Source organism: Melanotaenia boesemani, chromosome 19 (genome assembly GCF_017639745.1).
Source record: "Melanotaenia boesemani isolate fMelBoe1 chromosome 19, fMelBoe1.pri, whole genome shotgun sequence".
Lineage (NCBI taxonomy): Eukaryota > Metazoa > Chordata > Actinopteri > Atheriniformes > Melanotaeniidae > Melanotaenia > Melanotaenia boesemani.
This window is the reverse complement of record NC_055700.1, coordinates 30,189,022-30,204,215: the sequence shown is the minus strand read 5'-3', so window position 1 is coordinate 30,204,215 and position 15,194 is coordinate 30,189,022. Positions and strand designations below refer to the sequence as shown.

Sequence of the window (15,194 nt, the reverse complement as noted above, 5' to 3'; positions counted from 1 at the left end):
GCACTCGTACTTCATCCAGCTATCAGTAATGAAACATGAGACCCTGCAGCACTGATGGGATCATTCAGATGTTTTATATGGAGCTTCTGTAGAGTAAAGAAGCTCAGATAACATGATGAACCCTGGTGCTGTGGTGCAGAACTCTGAATGGACTGAAGCTGGTGTTCTTCTGCGGTGCAGATGATCTGCAGGACTCTGGTGGAGCCTGTCTCCATGTGTTTGTGATGTGTTCGAGTGTCAGCTGACTGATGTGACATAGCAGTGCTATTGAGGAGAAGCAGAGCAGCTGTTCTCTGCAGACCGCCACCTGTGCTGCCTAACGGCCCGAGTGTCAGCTGTTACACCGGACACACACAGCAGATGGACATCCACCTCCACATCACAATGTTCAGGATTATAATGAAAATCATCTTTAAGGATTTAAGGAAGCCAGCAGAGCTATCTGCAGCCTACCTGCGGGTGTTTGGACCGTGGCACGGACACTTCCTGTCACACCGTAAGCCGTAGTGGCCTTCAGGACACAGTGGGACGTCACAGGTTCCTCCTGTGTATCCTGGCTCACACAGACACATCCCGTTGGAGTGGTAGCACTTGCTGTTGTTCTTACAGCGACAGGTCTTCGTACAGCCAGCACCATAAGTACCAATTGGACACTGGTCCTGACACCTGATGACAGCAGGACACATGATCAGTGATTAGTGAGAGTCCACCTCATCAGCTCCACATGTTCGACTTCCTGTTAACACTGGTAACTAATCAGCCAATCACAGGGCAGCATGTAGTCAAGGAGACGTGGTGACAATGACCTGCTGAAGGTCAAACTGAGCATCAGAATGAGGAAGAAAGAGGATTTAAAAGACTTTGAACGTGGCATGGTTGTTGGTCTCAGTATTTACTGGGATTTCCACCCACAACCATCTCCAGGGTTTCCAGAGATGGTCTGAAGAAGAGAAAACATCCAGAGCAGCAGTTGTCTGGACCAGGATGCAGCAGAAGACACACCGGGTGCCTCCTGCCAGCTAAGAACAGGAAACTGAGGCTACAATTCACACACACTCACCAACACTGGACAATAGAAGATGGAGAAACGTTGCTGGTCTGATGAGTCTCCATTTCAGCTCCACATTCAGATGCTCGGCTCAGAATCTGCTGGAAACATCATGAAAACATGGATCCATCCTGCCTTGGATCAACGCTTCAGGCTGCTGCTGGTGTAATGGTGGGGGGAGATTTTCTTGGTCCACTTTGGGCCCCTTAGTACCAACGTGGCCTGGTTTAACCAGCACAGCCTACCTGAGTATTGTTGCTGACCATGTCCATCCCTTTATGACCACAGTGGAGCATCTTCTGATGCTACTTCCAGCAGGATAATGCACCATGTCACAAAGCTCAGATCATCTCCACCTGCTTTCTACAACATGGCGATGAGTTCACTGGACTCCAACGGCCTCCACAGCCACCAGATCTCAGTCCAGTAGAGCAGCTTTGGGATGTGGTGGAACGGGAGATTCTCATCATGGATGGTGGTGGTTCTGTCTCCATGTCTGGTTTAAAGCCATTGGTGGAGCTCAGAGCTGCAGATAAAGTCTCTAACAGAGGAGGGGGTCCTCAAGGTTTCCATTAACACCAGTCCCTTCAGTCCCAGCTCACTGTAGCTGACAACCTAAATCTGGTTTGGGTGTGGCGCACTCTCGGTTACTCACATAAGCACACTTGGAAGGTCTATTCCTGTCCCGTCAATGGTTCATGTAATTATAAGGCACACACTCTGAGATATTGGTAATTATGTGGTTGAAATGCCCAGCAGAAAATTCAGCTGAGACCAGTCTGTGAACACACTGGTTTCCTGGTTGTGTTTCTTTTTTTCTCCTGTTAGGATGTGAAAGTTTTTTTTTATTTCATTTGTAACAAGAAAACAAAACAAAACAACAAAAACAACAAAATATCAAAACCTGAATGAAAAGGAGCAGAAAGAAGAAAATCTTATATTATCTGCCCCTTTCTCACAAATAATTAAACCAATAATGAGACACGAAGTGAGCAGATGACAGCGATCTGATCAGGATCTTTATGTTATCGGTGACGATCCGTCTGCTTCCAGAGACACTCATGCTGGGTTTATTCATTCATGCACCATCTCTATGATTAAGTTTTCCATTTCATATTTTAGTTTGTAATGTTGGTCTCACCGGTCTCCTGTGTATCCAGGGCTGCAGAGACACTGTCCAGTGGACGACACACAGAAACCATTATTGTGACACTGACATTCCTGGGAACAGTTTTTCCCAAATCGTCCATCTGGACACGGCTGACCACACACCGTTCCCTGCAAACATCGACAACACAAACACACCGTCTGAGCTTCATTTTATCTCCATTCTGCTGATAAATTCTGTCGTACCCACAGCACCTTCCACTCCACACACACATCTGCATGAACTGGATGTAACTTTCCTATAAACTGGATTTACTGTAATAAACTGGATTTTTCTATTTTCCAGTGTTTAACCGTATATAACTATACTGACATGTATTTACTGCATTAAACTGTATTACCATTGTTTTCTATATTTAACAATGTTTAACTGTATTTACTTGTATTTAACTGTTTTCATTTACCTGGATTTATCTAACTGTATTAAGCTTTAGTTACAGTATTAATTGTATTAACTAAATTAATTTGGATTTACTATATTTAGCAATATTCAACTGTAATATTCAGCTGTGTCCTGGGACGCCCCCTCCATCCGGTGGAGGAGGTGACGGAGAGGAGAATGATGGCTAAGCTTTCGTCTCTGATGGAGAAAACGTCCCACCCCATGCAGGACTTTTTAACAACACTGAGCAGCTCCTTCAGAGACAGGCTGCTTCACCGCGGTGTGAAGGAGAGAAACCACAGGTCCTTCCTTCCTGCTGCTGTCAGACTACAATCTGCACTGCTGCCGTAGCCACACAGCCACAACGGGAACTAATAACACACACAGACGAGCAATAATGTATATATGTTTATTTTTATATAAACTTCTATATAGATTTATTTAGTATAGACTTTTTTACACAGTTTTTGTTCTGTACAGTTTTTCGTTCTTATCTCTGTAACGCTGTTTTTTTTTGCACAGGTTTTGCTCCATCACCTTTGCTGCTGAAGCACCGAAATCTCTCCACTGAGGGACAAATAAAGGATTATCTTATCTTATCTTATCTTATCTTATCTTATCTTATCTTATCTTATCTTAATAAATTGTATTTAACTTATTTAACTTTTCAACAGTATTTAACTGTAGTTAATTGTATTTACAAGGATATATTATATTATATTTATTTATTATTACTATAGTATTTCATAGTATTTAACTAGTATCTACCTGTATTACTGTATTCAACCTCATATAACTGTATTTACTTGCTGTATTTAACAGTAATTTATTGAATTTAACATGATTAAACTGTGTTTAACTTATTAACCTTATGTAACATATTTTAACCACATTTTTCTGGATTTGCTATATATTAACATCATTTAAAACTGTATGTACCAGGTCTTCACTGTATAAGATGAACTTACTGTTTCTAACAGGTTTTACCTGTTTTATCCACATTTACTAACATTTAACTGAATTTCCCCATATTTACCATATTGAACAGTACTGAGCTGGACCTACATCGACCGTAGTGGTTGGTGAGTTTGAGGTGATCATGTTTTAAATGTGCTTTGCCACCTCACAGGCAGGTACCGTTAGAGGTGCCAATGCATCAGTGTTACTGTGATAAAAGGTAAAGCTTGTGTTGGTGAGTGTACCGTCCATCCTGCAGGACAGGAGCACTCTCCGGTCCACATGATGACACACTCCTCCGTTCTGACAGGGACATCTCTCCTCACACTGCTGTCCATGTTTACCTGGAGACACAAGTCCTCACAGCTGTAAAGAGAAAAAAATGAGTTTAACTGCTAAACATCCTGGGTTCATTTTAACCGAAGGTTGTTTAAACAGTGACAAACTTTTTATTCTATATTGAACATTTTGTATATCTGAGTGTGAAATAATTCATGTACGACGTGTGGAGTTTCCAGCCCAGTGAAGAACATCCTCTGTGCATGCGCACAAACGTCATGTTAAGGCAAGTCATTGCTTACATGACAAACTGGCCTCTGACTCTAGAAACAGTGAAACTGAACATAACCTTGACCAAACATGGTGCCATGATTTGTGCCACCAGGACTTACAAAGCGCCGGTGTATCCCGGTGAGCAGGTGCACTCTCCGGTCACATGGTGGCAGGCCGCCCCGTTCTGGCACTGGCATTTCTGTTGGCACCCGTCACCATAGGTGCCCCGTTCACAGGGGGCCTCACAGCGCCAGCCTCTGAATCCAGGGGTGCAGATGCAGGCTCGGTGATGGGGTTACACAGCGCCCCATTCTGGCACTGACATCGGCTGCTGCAGTGGGGACCCCAGTGGCTGCTGTCACAGGCTGAGGAAGATGAGGGTAAGAATCAGGATTTAACTGGATTTAAAGTTACACAAAATTATGTTTAGGATGGAAAGCAGCAAAGAGGAAACAGAGAAAGAGCTGATGTGTAGCGAAGAGGTGATGGGAACCAAAGAGAAAAGAACCAGAACTGCTGAACCAGAACCCTGTTGTAACCGCTTGGACTGATCTGTGTGGTTTAGTAGTTAACCCTTTAGACCCTGACCCAAGAAAATGTAGAGGAAAGTCCATTTTTTATCCGAAGACTTATTTGTTCCTTTAATAAAATGTAAAAAAAAAAAAAAGAAAGATAAATGTGGTTTTTTTATTGCATATTTACAGTTTTTATCACCGTTTGATGTCAACATTATTGTAGTGCACATGGTGTCCACCAGGAGGCAGAAGACAAGTTTTTTACCATAAAGTGATGCAAAAGGTCTCAGAAACTGGATGAACCAGCACTGAGGAGAGGCCCCTGCTGGGTCTGCAGAAACAGAACCGTACATGGACACCGGTCATGGTAACCAGGAGACGATGAGTTAGACCCGAATGCTGGACAACGAGACAGACGGGTGTGTGTCACACAGACCACCTCCTCATTTACATAACGAGGCAGAAACGTGAAAAGGAGACAAGACAGGAGTTATTAGAGAAGAAAAGGCAAGATTTTAAATAAAAATGATATATTGCCAAATTCCCTTTTTTCTTTTAAAAAATACAATCTTGGGCTCAGTGGGTAGATAGCTGGTCATCTTGTGGCCTGAGGGTTGCCAGTTTGATTCTCGGCCTGTCAAGCTCATGTCGACGTGTCCCTGAGCAAGACACCGAACCCCAAATTGCTCCTGATGGGTCGTGGTTAGCGCCTTGCGTGGCAGCTTCCACCATCTGTGTGAAGGTGTGTGTGAATGGGTGTATGATGTAAAGCGCTTTAAATCCAGATTTCACAGTACGAAGCTAAAACGATGAGCGTGTGTGAGACTGCTCATGTTTCTGACCAGCTCTCAGTTTCTAAGAACATGGAAGAGTCAGAGGATTTCACAACAAACGTCTGAACCAATAAAAACTGGTTTTATTAACTGTTGTTTCCACTAAGACATTCCTGAGTTGGATTCATGCTCAGCGTTGCCTCCATCACAGGCAGGTTGTCTGAGCTGCATGTTGGCTGCGATCCTGCAGCAGAAAGTGGTTCCACTGCTCTGATCAGCACAAACACATGGCCTCTGCTCTACAGCTACTGATGATGTCCTTGTGGTTTCACAGTCAGCTCTGGTTTGGTCATCAAACCTTGTATCATAAACATCTGCTAAACGTTCCCCAGCTGGTCTGAATGCAGCTGTTCGCAGCAGCGTTTCATCCTCCAAACTTCACACAGGCCCCTGCATTTAATACGATCATCACTGCTGACACGAAGCTAAGGCTTTTCTGGGAAAACTCATCAACTACGACATGTTTTAATCTCTGAAGACAAAGAAAGTTTGAATAAAAGCACTTGAAAGGTTAAACTGTTTGACTTTGTTGAGACAAAAAAAACCCTCTCTCCCAGGGGAGGATGAACAAAGCGAGACTGGAAATCCAACACTGCGTCTCAGGAGGACCACTGAAACCATCAAAGCCCGACAGAGAAGAGCTGCAGTGCAGTCGGGACGAGTTGCATCAGCTGCATCGGATCGCAATGAGCTGAAGTTATCAGTCGCAGTTTACCACACGGTGACAGCCTGAAGGAATAATCAGAATGGAAGTACTGAATGGAAGTACTTTATTCATCCCAAGCTGGGAAATTTAGGTTCAGAAGTTCACTTACCAGGATTTTTTCAGTTTTTATGCTGACAACTGAGTATTAATCAGAGGAAACCCACAGCAGGGATCTGAAGGACCACTACGCTGCAAAGTCTCACAAGTCTGCTTTACTAAAAAAACAAAAAACAAACACAAACACACTGACTAAAAGAGTTTTAGAAGTTTGAGTTAACTGGAACTTGATGTGGGGCGAACTGATGTCCCTGAACGCAGCAGGGAGTCGGCGGACGTGGGGCGAACTGATGTCCTTGAACGCAGCAGGGAGTCGGCAGACGTGGGGCGAACTGATGTCCCTGAACGCAGCAGGGAGTCGGCGGACGTGGGGCGAACTGATGTCCCTGAATGCAGCAGGGAGTCGGCGGACGTGGGGCGAACTGATGTCCCTGAACGCAGCAGGGAGTCGGCGGACGTGGGGCGAACTGATGTCCTGAACGCAAGCAGGGAGTCGGCGGACGTGGGGCGAACTGATGTCCCTGAACGCAGCAGGGAGTCGGCGGACGGTGGGGCGAACTGACTGTCCCCTGAACGCAGCAGGGAGTCGGCGGACGTGGGGCGAACTGATGTCCTGAACGCAGCAGGGAGTCGGCGGACGTGGGGCGAACTGATGTCCCTGAACGCAGCAGGGAGTCGGCGGACGTGGGGCGAACTGATGTCCCTGAACGCAGCAGGAGTCGGCGGACGTGGGGCGAACTGATGTCCCTGAATGCAGCAGGGAAGTCGGCGGACAGATGGGGCGAACTGATGTCCTTGAACGCAGCAGGGAGTCGGCGGACGTGGGGCGAACTGATGTCCCTGAACGCAGCAGGGAGTCGGCGGACGTGGGGCGAACTGATGTCCCTTGAACGCAGCAGGGAGTCGGCGGACGTGGGGCGAACTGATGTCCGCTGAACGCAGCAGGGAGTCGGCGGACGTGGGCGAACTGATGTCCTGAAACGCAGCAGGGAGTCGGCGGACGTGGGGCGAACTGATGTCCCTGAACGCAGCAGGGAGTCGGCGGACGTGGGGCGAACTGATGTCCTGAACGCAGCAGGGGAGTCGGCGGACGTAGGGGCGAACTGATGTCCTGAACGCAGCAGGGATCGGCGGACGGTGGGGCGAACTGATGTCCCTGAACGCAGCAGGGAGTCGGCGGACGTTGGGGCGAACTGATTGTCCCTGAACGCAGCAGGGAGTCGGCGGACGTGGGGCGAACTGATGTCCTGAACGCAGCAGGGAGTCGGCGGACGTGGGGGCGAAATGTGTCCTGACGAAGCAGGGAGTTGGTGGACGTGGGGCGAACTGATGTCCCTGAATGCAGCAGGGAGTTGGTGGACGTGGGGCGAACTGATGTCCCTGAATGCAGCAGGGAGTTGGTGGACGTGGGGCGAACTGACTTTTTTGTCAGGTCATTTTTCTCCTACTTTCTGACCACACTTTGGCTTTCCCCTGATGGAATCATTTGTTTTAAGAATCATTGGTGCATAATTTACAACCTTTCAGGTCACATAAGTAAAAACTAATAAAAACTGCTATAAAAAATCACAGAATAATATTTTGTTCTGTCTTTTTCTAACAACACAAAAAAAAAATCAGCTTCATTCCTTATCGAAACTATCAAATGTATTAACTTAAATCATTTTAAACTCTTTAAATCTCAATTGCATGATGCCATTGCTTTTTTGAAAAAAAAAAAAAACCACATAAAATTAGTTACTTTCCATTTATTTCATATTTGGGAACAGGGGATTTCATATATTTTTATTTTAAAGATCAGTCTTAAATACACTTAAGATTTAATGAGAGATGACTTTTTTTGTTTTTTGATTTCCCCTCTAAAGACCCAAAGGATAGTAAATACACATATATGTATATATATATGTGTATTTATATAAATATGAATGAATGAATGAATGAGTGAGTGAATGAATGAATGAATGAATGAATGAATGAGTGAATGAATGAATGAAACTTTATTGTCATTGCAAGAGGTGCAACAAATTTTTTTCTAGTACAAACCCGTCCAAGATTAGACAACAACAAAATATAAATAAACAGGATCAGTGCGCTATTTTCACAGATGGAAAAGATAACATGAGGGAGAGTAACGGGATGAGGTTAGAAGAAAAACGGCATCTCTACACTGGGCCTTGACGGGCCCAGACACAAAAAACACACCTCGATACATGAAAGCACATAATATATATATTGCTAATATATATATATATATAATGTATATATTATATACATATATATATATATATATAGTATATATTGTGTGTATATATATATATATGTGTTATATATATATATACACATCTATATATATATAATAGATATAACACCATATCTATGTATGTGTATGTGTGTGTGTGTGTTTGTGTGTGTGTAATATATACATGATCCTATATATATACAACAAATATGCTCTTCTTAATGTGTAATATTATTTTATTTATTTATTATTTTTTACTTTTGTGGTTATGCCAGGGAACACAATTAGTTTTAGTTTTTTTCTGTATGTACATTCATACATATGAAAAGACAACAAAACTCTTGAATCTTGATGCTGAGTCATAATTTTGTTTAACTCTATTGACCCGTTGGGCTGCTGCATGGTTTTACCTGCTCAGCATTCAGACTAGCAGGTTCATACTCTGACTCGCCCGCCATTCTGCGGCTGCCCGAGTGAATTAACAGGCTCCTTTTCTTGCTCTTACATTAGCGGGCTTTACTCGGGGAGCAGATAATAAAAAGTGGCATACTTCCCTGTCCTCAGGCACTCGGCTCTGTGGAGCAAACAGCGGTGGGGGCTGAGGGGCCACATGGAGGACAAAGACGACGTGGAGATTAGAAATGCACATGCATTCAAAGTCTGCCATCCTGGTACCTTTGTGAAACCTGACCTAGATTTAAGAAAGACTAAACTAGAGGAGCTTGGGGCTCCTGGTCCACTTCCTGAAGAACAGATTTATTCTCTTTCATTCAGGTCGGCTGTGAACAAAAGAGACTGCACATGTGCCAGGGTTCAGTCACAAGACTGGATGCATCACAGTCTCATGAAAGATCTCATGTTTGTTGTTCTACTACGTGTTTATCATAAAGACTTCATCTTTCAGCATCTTGAAGATGCTGTAAGAAAAAACAGAACTCTTCATTTAAATCGTCACAAAGAAAACGAGCTTTCTCACATCTGACATAAGATTTCAGGAGGAAAGAGTCGGCCACCAAGAGAAAAAGCTAGTGAACAGTAACTTGAGCTGCCAGTTGTTCAGAGTTGGCCCAGGATCTGACTTTCCTCGCTCCGGAGGGACTGGGACCGGGATGTTTTTCTGTCTATTTAGTGATTACCCAGTCTTCCAGGAATGGTGCACTTATGGGAACAGAAAGCACTATTCATACGACTACAGAATATTCCCAGTGAGAAAAAACATCTGTAGCATTCCTTCGGTTTTCCATGCCGAGTAAAGAAGTGTGTCCACCCCCAGAGAGTTTATATTCAGCACTGTTCGCTCACAAGGAAGCTCCTTTTCAAACAAAACTAACAAATACACTGCTGGCTTTCTTTCAGAAGACATGAGGGCCACGAACTTTATGGAGGTGTGAGATTAAGCTTCTGGGTTTGAGCCAAGGACTAGTCGGGAAATAGTTTGGAAGCTCTAGCTTCCCTGCGACCCTGAACTAAATGGTTTAGAAAATGAATGATGCAATGAGCAGCTTCTCGTTTCTGAAACAACCATGTGGAAAGACACATCTATGGTTCCTCTCCCCTCTTTACGCTCCATGTAGAAATATCTAATCGTTCCTGGTGGTTTGAATAAAGCAGTGCCTTCTGTCTGCTTCACAGCCCGGTTCCGCTCGCTTCTCATGTGCTGGCTGTAGGCGGTAACACACATGGTGTGCCGACTGTAGGCGGTGACACACCTGCGCGTGCCGACTGTAGGCGGTAACACACCTGCGTGTGCCGACTGTAGGCGGTAACACACCTGCGCACGCTGACTGTAGGCGGTAACTGACCTGCGTGTGCCAGTAAAAAATATGTTTGGCCGGTGGATTTTTTCATCGGTGAGTCAAAAAGTTAATTTCGGACACTGCACTTTGTATTAACTTCTGCCAGAAGCTCAAAAAAAAGGAGAATTAACTTGAAATATTTTTACCAGTTTGATACAGATGTGACTGTATCATCATCATCATCAGCAGCAGCAGCAGCAGCAGCAGCAGCAGCATTTAAGGACCAATGTTAACTCATTCAGTGCCAGACGGTTGCCAACTGGACCACTGCATTAGCTGAGGACTTTGCCTGTCTGGGTCAGCACTTTAGGGTCTCGGTTTAACCAAAGTGTGACTAATTATCTGTTTTTGGGTTTCAGCATCAGACCATCATTAGTGGACAAAGTCTGAGATAGTTACATGGGAAAGTATGAAAAACAGAAACTCTGACATGATGCTGTTGTTGGTGTTTCTCCCAGCTGATCCTTAGTCCTCCTGAGCGTCTTGTGTTATTTTTATGAGGACTAAATCACAAGCCACGGTGCCCCAGGTCATCTCCCACATCATTTTCATCTGCTATTATTTCAGCTTCCCTGTGAACATAACCTTTCTCCGATTCCTGCTCTTCCACCCCAAATCAACCCTCAGACGTATTGTTGGGGCCCAGTGACCTGTACAACGGTCAAATTATCAGTCTTCAGTGGTGCTTGAGGAAATTAAAGTCATGCCTCTGGAGGGAAGGAAGACTGAATCCTGCACTGACTCACCAAACCAAACACAGCTCCAGCTCAGCAGACACACCAGGACGAGCTGGTTGGGAGCATTCCTCCAAGATCCTCTAGCATCGAGGATGCCAGGTGATGAAGAGCTCCAGGTATTATTTTGTCTTATTCTTCCTGCAACCAGGACCAGCAGAACAAGGTCAAGGTTTCAGGTCAAGACTCAGTCCAGAACCAGTCCAGTACCCTCCTCTTCCTCAGCCATGCTGCTGTCATGTTGCAGAATGAGTTCTTCATCGTGTGGATGTTCCTAGTAAAGATGTGGTCTATATGGCAGCTTTGCTCCATTTCTTCCAGCAAAGATCTGGAATCCTGACTGGTCTGATTACAGTCCAGGTTTCCAGGATGTGATGTTCCATCCCAGATGCCTCTGAGTCCAGAGAAGTGGACTCTGGAACTCTGGACCAGGTAAACATGCAGCTTCTTTTCTGCTCAGTAAAGTCTGAAGCGACATCTGTGAATGCAACTCTGTATTGTAGTGCTGGATGAAGGTTTCCATGGTAACACTTGTCATGTGGTGATGATGATGGTTGTGGATGTCTGAGGGGTCAGAGATCAGGGACTGCTTCTACATGGTGGGGATTGGGCATTTCTCGCATTCTGAGAGGTCCAACTGGCCCAACAAGCCATCCCTCCGAAATGACATGCTGGATCAGTGATCAAGAATTTAATATTCCTAAAATTATTCATTTCTGTGCTGTTATCTCCAGATCATGGAACTTGTTTTTATGAAATAAGTAAAATTTTCTTATTATCTAAAAACATTTGGCCTTTTCTGGAGATAACTATACTGTAAATAGTTATCAGAAGATAAGCTTTGTGTCATGGTTGAGCTCTGGATGTGTGTGAGTTTGCAGGTAGGGTGGAGCAGGTTGCCATGGGGACTCTGGGTAGAGTCTGGAGCTTCAATTGACACCACCTGCAGCTCATCATCCAGCTCGTTATCCTGCTCAACTCCCTGCTATTTAGGGACAAGAAGGAGCTCCAGGCTTCGCCAGATTGTCTCTCTTTACTGCGTGGTAATCAGGCCAGCCTCAGTCATTTCCTTGTACCTCTTGCATATAACCTGACCTTGATATCTCTACTCCTCAGCACCTTGATATCCTCACCTTGGAACTAACAAGCAATTCTGGACCAGGACTTCTCTTTCTGCCAGTTCATCACCTGCCGTTTGTGCCTGCCTGCTCACCCTGCCTGCAACTAACTCCTTCATCACTACTAGAGCTCATTCCCTGGCTTTACCCCACCACCATACCACCACTGGATCATAGTAAGCCGTAGATCTTTAATTGTTATCTTGAGATGATTTTTAAAAACAAGAACCGCAAGGCTGATCTCAGCTTCTGTAAAATCATTATAAAGCGTGTGTGTAACTTAGCAGAAAAGGTATGCGAACTTAAATTGAATCAAAGACAACTTGCCTTCTTTTTGTGTCTTACTTTTCACCTCTCATCCAAAACCCTACTTCAGTTGCGCAGAAAACTACTTTTTAAGCTAAGCTCGTAGGATCCCCATGTGCTGGACAACTGAGGATCTACACCAACATGGCAGAAAATGAATGTTTGCTGGATTATTTATTTTAACAAAGCTGCTCGGTGATAAACCTGATAATAATGGAAACTCTGTTCATTTCTCTTTAAATGGAGCCATAACTGTGGGATGGCAAATGGCTCATTCTGCTGTTGACTCTTGTTTTGGTGTTTATTGCATTGGTTCCCAACCTGGGGTCCAAGGGGGTCCTCCTGAGGCTTTGAACATTAAATGTCCACACATCGTGTGTGTGTGTGTGTGTGTGTGTGTGTGTGTGTGTGTGTGTGTGTGTGTGTGTGTTCCTTCCTCCATGTCTGGTCCTACTGCAGCGGTGCGTCTGATGTAATCAGGAGACAGCGGCTTCATTAACATGAAGAGATGTTTTCTGTCTAGAACTTAAGAAGAAAAAGAACTGGCATTTTTTCTTTGTCCGGTCAAAACCCATGCAGATGGTAGAACATTGTGATTTTGGATGGGGGAAACAAAATAAGATGCATAAATCGGGCCTTCTTCTGCCTCTGGTTTTGGTGAATCTTGGTCATAGCGAGATGAAACTTAACCTGGTACCACACACAAAGATTTCGGGCTGTTTTAGTCCCAGTTTTGCCTCTTCCTGATTGAGGATGGCAAACACCTCATTATCCTCAGACTTATAAGATTTTTCTAAACAATTATCGTTTGGTCTGAGGTTACGAGCAGATTTGTCCTGATGGTTGGCTCCAAAATGGGTCATAGCCAACAATCAGACTGTGACTGCGTGGATGGTGACGTGGTACGGAATTTAGCCAATCTGACCCAAGACCGCCATCATTCCTCCATCCTGTATGTCCTCTTCCATGCTGTGTGTTTTTTTGCCAGTTGTTGCTATGGTTCTTCTTTCTTGTTTGCCAGTTGTTGCTATGGTTCTTAATCTTTCTTGTTTGCCAGTTGTTACTATGGTTCTTCTTTCTTGTTTGCCAGTTGTTGCTATGGTTCTTTTGTTGTTTGCCAGTTGTTGCTATGGTTCTTCTTCTTTGTTTTTTGCCAGTGGTTGCTATGGTTCTTCTGTTTCGACGTTTGTCCGGGTCGGAGGATTAGATTGTAGATGTTGTGTGTTGTTATGTGATTACATTACTGGCGCCACCACCCACATTACGATCAAAACTGTTTGCCTGATTTTTTTTTTTTTTATCTTCAACGGGTCTGTTATTGCGGGGATGCATGGAAAACCTGCAAGATTGTGGCTCTTGAGGACCGACGTTGGCCACCCCTGCTCTAGATGAAGGTTGTTTTCCTGCTGCAGTAGATGAGCAGCTGTATTACAGCCACCAGGGGGCGCTCCGCTTGGTGGTGTTTCAGCGTGTTTCCTGATCGCTACCGTGAAGACTGCAAAAGTTGCGCCAGTTAAAATAAAAGCACCCCGTCAGATTTTGTTTTTTAGTTCGGATCCATATGAGACAGGTTCTGGGTCTGGACCGGATACCTCCTCCTCACACCGGTCTCCAGCCTGGTACCTCCTCCTCATGCAGGTCTCCAATCTGACACCTCTTCGCGCAGGTCTCCAGCCTGGTACCTCCTCATAATGGTTCCCAGTCTGGGTTACCAGAAGCTCCCCACAAGAGGTGACAGCAGAATCAGTTGTTTGGCTTTATCAGAGAAGATGTGGGTAGGGATGTTATGCTCGAGCCGTCTGCTCGATCACGTGTCGAGCATGTGACACGGAAGTGGTGCGAGCATTGTCTCTGAGCATTGATTCAGCATGCCAAAAGTCAAGTGATAGACCAAACGAGGCCTCTTTACGTCATCAGCGCGTATTGAGCAGCAAGCGGGATCTCCGAAGAGACCGGGCTTGTCAATCTCTCAGATTCCAAATGCTGAGGAGATCGCGGGTTTTTGAGACGAGATTCTGTAGCGATTGTGCGACATTGCATTTTGAAAACAAATTTAGGAAAAGCATCACATCAGCATGAGCTTATATTGAATCACATTTAGCTTTTAGAGATTTGGGGAAACAAACGTCTGCGCAAGACACCGTTGCCATGGTAACTGCTGAAGGAGCTCGGAGTATGAGAGAAGGACGGAGCAGGCGGTGCCTTCAACATCACAGGTAAGCTTAATTCCCCTTTCTTTATATAGATGTTTTTTAAATAGCCTTGCAAAGAGCAGACTTTAAAGTTAATCATAAACTTCAACCAGAAGCATCAGAGGAAACGTCTCAGTCTACAGCTGCAGAGGAAAACTACAACCTGCAGGACCTTACACACCAAGCTGGTTTCTGATCACCATCAGCAGAGAATTTAATGATTTTTAAACTTGGTTAATTACAATTTTGTTCTTGTGTTTCTTTCAGGTGCAACCTCTCCAAAGCTGGAGAGGTAGTGTTCCAGAAGAGGAGCAGACTGAAGCCTGACAGAAAATACGTTTTTAAATAAAAATCTATGACACATCACAATGTTGTCAAAGTTTTTTTTTTTTTCCCATAATACATTTCAAGATTCAAAGTGTCTTTGTCATTTGCACAGTAAGGAAACAAGTTTAACTGAACAATGAAAATCTTACTTTGCCGTCCAACCTGAATGTCATAAAACATTATAAAATAAACAACTAGATAGAAGATAAACAAAAAAACTGAGTAAATCTATGTACATAAATGTGCAGTGTGCTATAAACTGTTG

At 44.4% G+C, this 15,194-nt stretch overlaps 1 protein-coding gene across 1 annotated transcript in view; it reads right to left on the bottom strand.

The window, feature by feature from the left end:
- The window catches only part of megf10 (multiple EGF-like-domains 10), an 83,818-nt gene that overhangs the window by 26,426 nt on the left and 42,198 nt on the right, over window positions 1–15,194 (bottom strand). The window contains 7 exon segments of the mRNA XM_041970736.1: window positions 454–666; window positions 2,190–2,326; window positions 3,800–3,832; window positions 3,834–3,904; window positions 3,907–3,920; window positions 4,226–4,391; window positions 4,394–4,471. Of these exon segments, the coding sequence (XP_041826670.1) occupies window positions 454–666; window positions 2,190–2,326; window positions 3,800–3,832; window positions 3,834–3,904; window positions 3,907–3,920; window positions 4,226–4,391; window positions 4,394–4,471 (712 nt within the window).